At 38.7% G+C, this 1,791-nt stretch overlaps 1 protein-coding gene across 1 annotated transcript in view; it reads left to right on the top strand.

Annotated features, from left to right (window-relative positions):
- Positions 1–1,491, top strand: part of LOC101851816 (HIG1 domain family member 2A, mitochondrial) — a 14,693-nt gene extending 13,202 nt beyond the window's left edge. The window contains exon 2 of the mRNA XM_005105163.3: positions 609–1,491. Within this exon, the coding sequence (XP_005105220.1) occupies positions 609–781 (173 nt within the window). The 3' untranslated portion in view covers positions 782–1,491. The remainder of the gene's footprint in view (positions 1–608) is intronic.
- The last annotated feature ends 300 nt before the right edge of the window (positions 1,492–1,791 follow it).

Raw genomic sequence — 1,791 nt, 5'->3', positions numbered from 1 at the left:
CAAGGTGTTCCTTCACCAACCCAAAGATCCTAAAATTATACACCATCCCATTTACTCTGCCCTTGATTATCTTCAGCCTAAGATAGCTTAATTGTGCACGCCCACTTTTTAGACCCACGAACCGCCCCTGCTTGTGGGCCGTACTGGCTCATCTGCCCTAATTTTGTGACCCCATGATAAATAATGATCTAAGAATTTAAGCCAATGTGAAATGATTGATTAGCTGTTAATTTTTCCTTCCCTGAGTGATAGGGAGAAAAGGGATGTGGGGGGGGGGGGGGGGTCGATTCTGTTTATTCTTTGGGTTTAGTGGTCTTCTGGGTTTAAAAAAAAAAAAATTCTATGTATTGTCATTCCCACTGAGGATCATCAGCATACCTGGCAGCTATTGTTGGTTTCCCGACTGGCTCTTTGTGTGATTAAGTAACCGGTTGGGATTGCTTCACCATTTTGAAAACAACTCGATTTTAGGCCATTGATTTTAACATAGATAACATTGCACTTCTGCCAATATGATAGTTTTTTCTCATAGAGACATTAAGATCTATGCAAAGCAGTTAATTTTTTTCTAGCATTTAAAATTCAAATTTATTTTTTTCCTTTCTCAGGTGTCGTTTTTACTACTGTTGTCCTAGGAATGGGCTTGTCAACATTGCGAACAGGGAATGCCAAGAAAACACAACTGTTAATGCGTCTTCGAGTTGGTGGTCAAGCTTTTGCTGTGTTTGCTATGTTGGCTGGAGTGTACTACAATACCAAAGGATCAAATAACAATTCATAGGCCTTTTGAACATCTGTGAGTCTGAATTATTTTGCCTAAGTACGGTAGGCCTATAATCTTATCTTCATAGCAGGAAGGAAAGCCTAGGTGTATGGATGTCACTAGTCTCATTTGCTCACTACTGTAAAGAAAGATTACCCGTGACAGTTGACAATGTGTAGACCCGCCATAATTTTCTTCGGTGGGCTGCAAAGCCTGTCAGTGTGATGACACACCTTTGCTCTGTGGAAATGAAAAACTAACCCAGGAAGGAAGTGAAAAATGGAAACAGAGCTCATAAAATAATTCCTGTTGGTATCAATGTCATGTTTATGCATTATGTACCTCTTATCTAGTGTGATTAGAACGGTACTTTAGTATTTTTATTAGCAGATGATGGTAGAATGAATGACTGGTAAATTGTATATATAATCTCCCTGTCTGAGAAGTGCTAGATAGAATGAAAGTAAGTGTGGAAAAATGAAAATGCAGACCTGTTTGCTAAGTGTTTGCTTTCTGCTTTTTCGTACTTTCGTGTGTACGGAATTGTTAAAATTATTTTACAGCGAAATCTAAGCTGTCTGCCTTTGTAAAAATGTTTTATTAATGTCATGACGATGGGTTAAAATAAAATGTACAGATTTTTTTTCTGTATCGTACCTTTTCTCTGTATGTTTTTCGTGTTCCAGAAATGCTTTGGTTAAGAAATTAAAGATGACGTTTGAAACAAACTGGATTATTTTTTATATATGATACATCTAGGCTACATGCGTGCATGCATATTCTGTGGGGATTTTTTAACTTACTCTTTGAGCCCTCACTGGTGGCGCGTAAAACTGCCCATATGTCTAGCCACTGGTACTGCAGTGAGCGAGACCCTATCCCCAGCGCAACCCGCCTGGAACAAAACATGCGCTGGAAACCATGTAGCATGTTTACTACTCAGGACGTTACTAATTATTTTGAAGATCTTTCTGAATAATATGCTTGCTAGTAATGATGTGGACTACCGTGTGTGGAATGTGATTCTG

The sequence above is a fragment of the Aplysia californica genome, unplaced genomic scaffold, assembly GCF_000002075.1.
Source record: "Aplysia californica isolate F4 #8 unplaced genomic scaffold, AplCal3.0 scaffold00455, whole genome shotgun sequence".
NCBI classification, from domain to species: Eukaryota; Metazoa; Mollusca; class Gastropoda; order Aplysiida; family Aplysiidae; genus Aplysia; species Aplysia californica.
The sequence above is the reverse complement of the archived record's forward strand: the minus strand, read 5'-3'. Positions and strand labels throughout refer to the sequence as shown.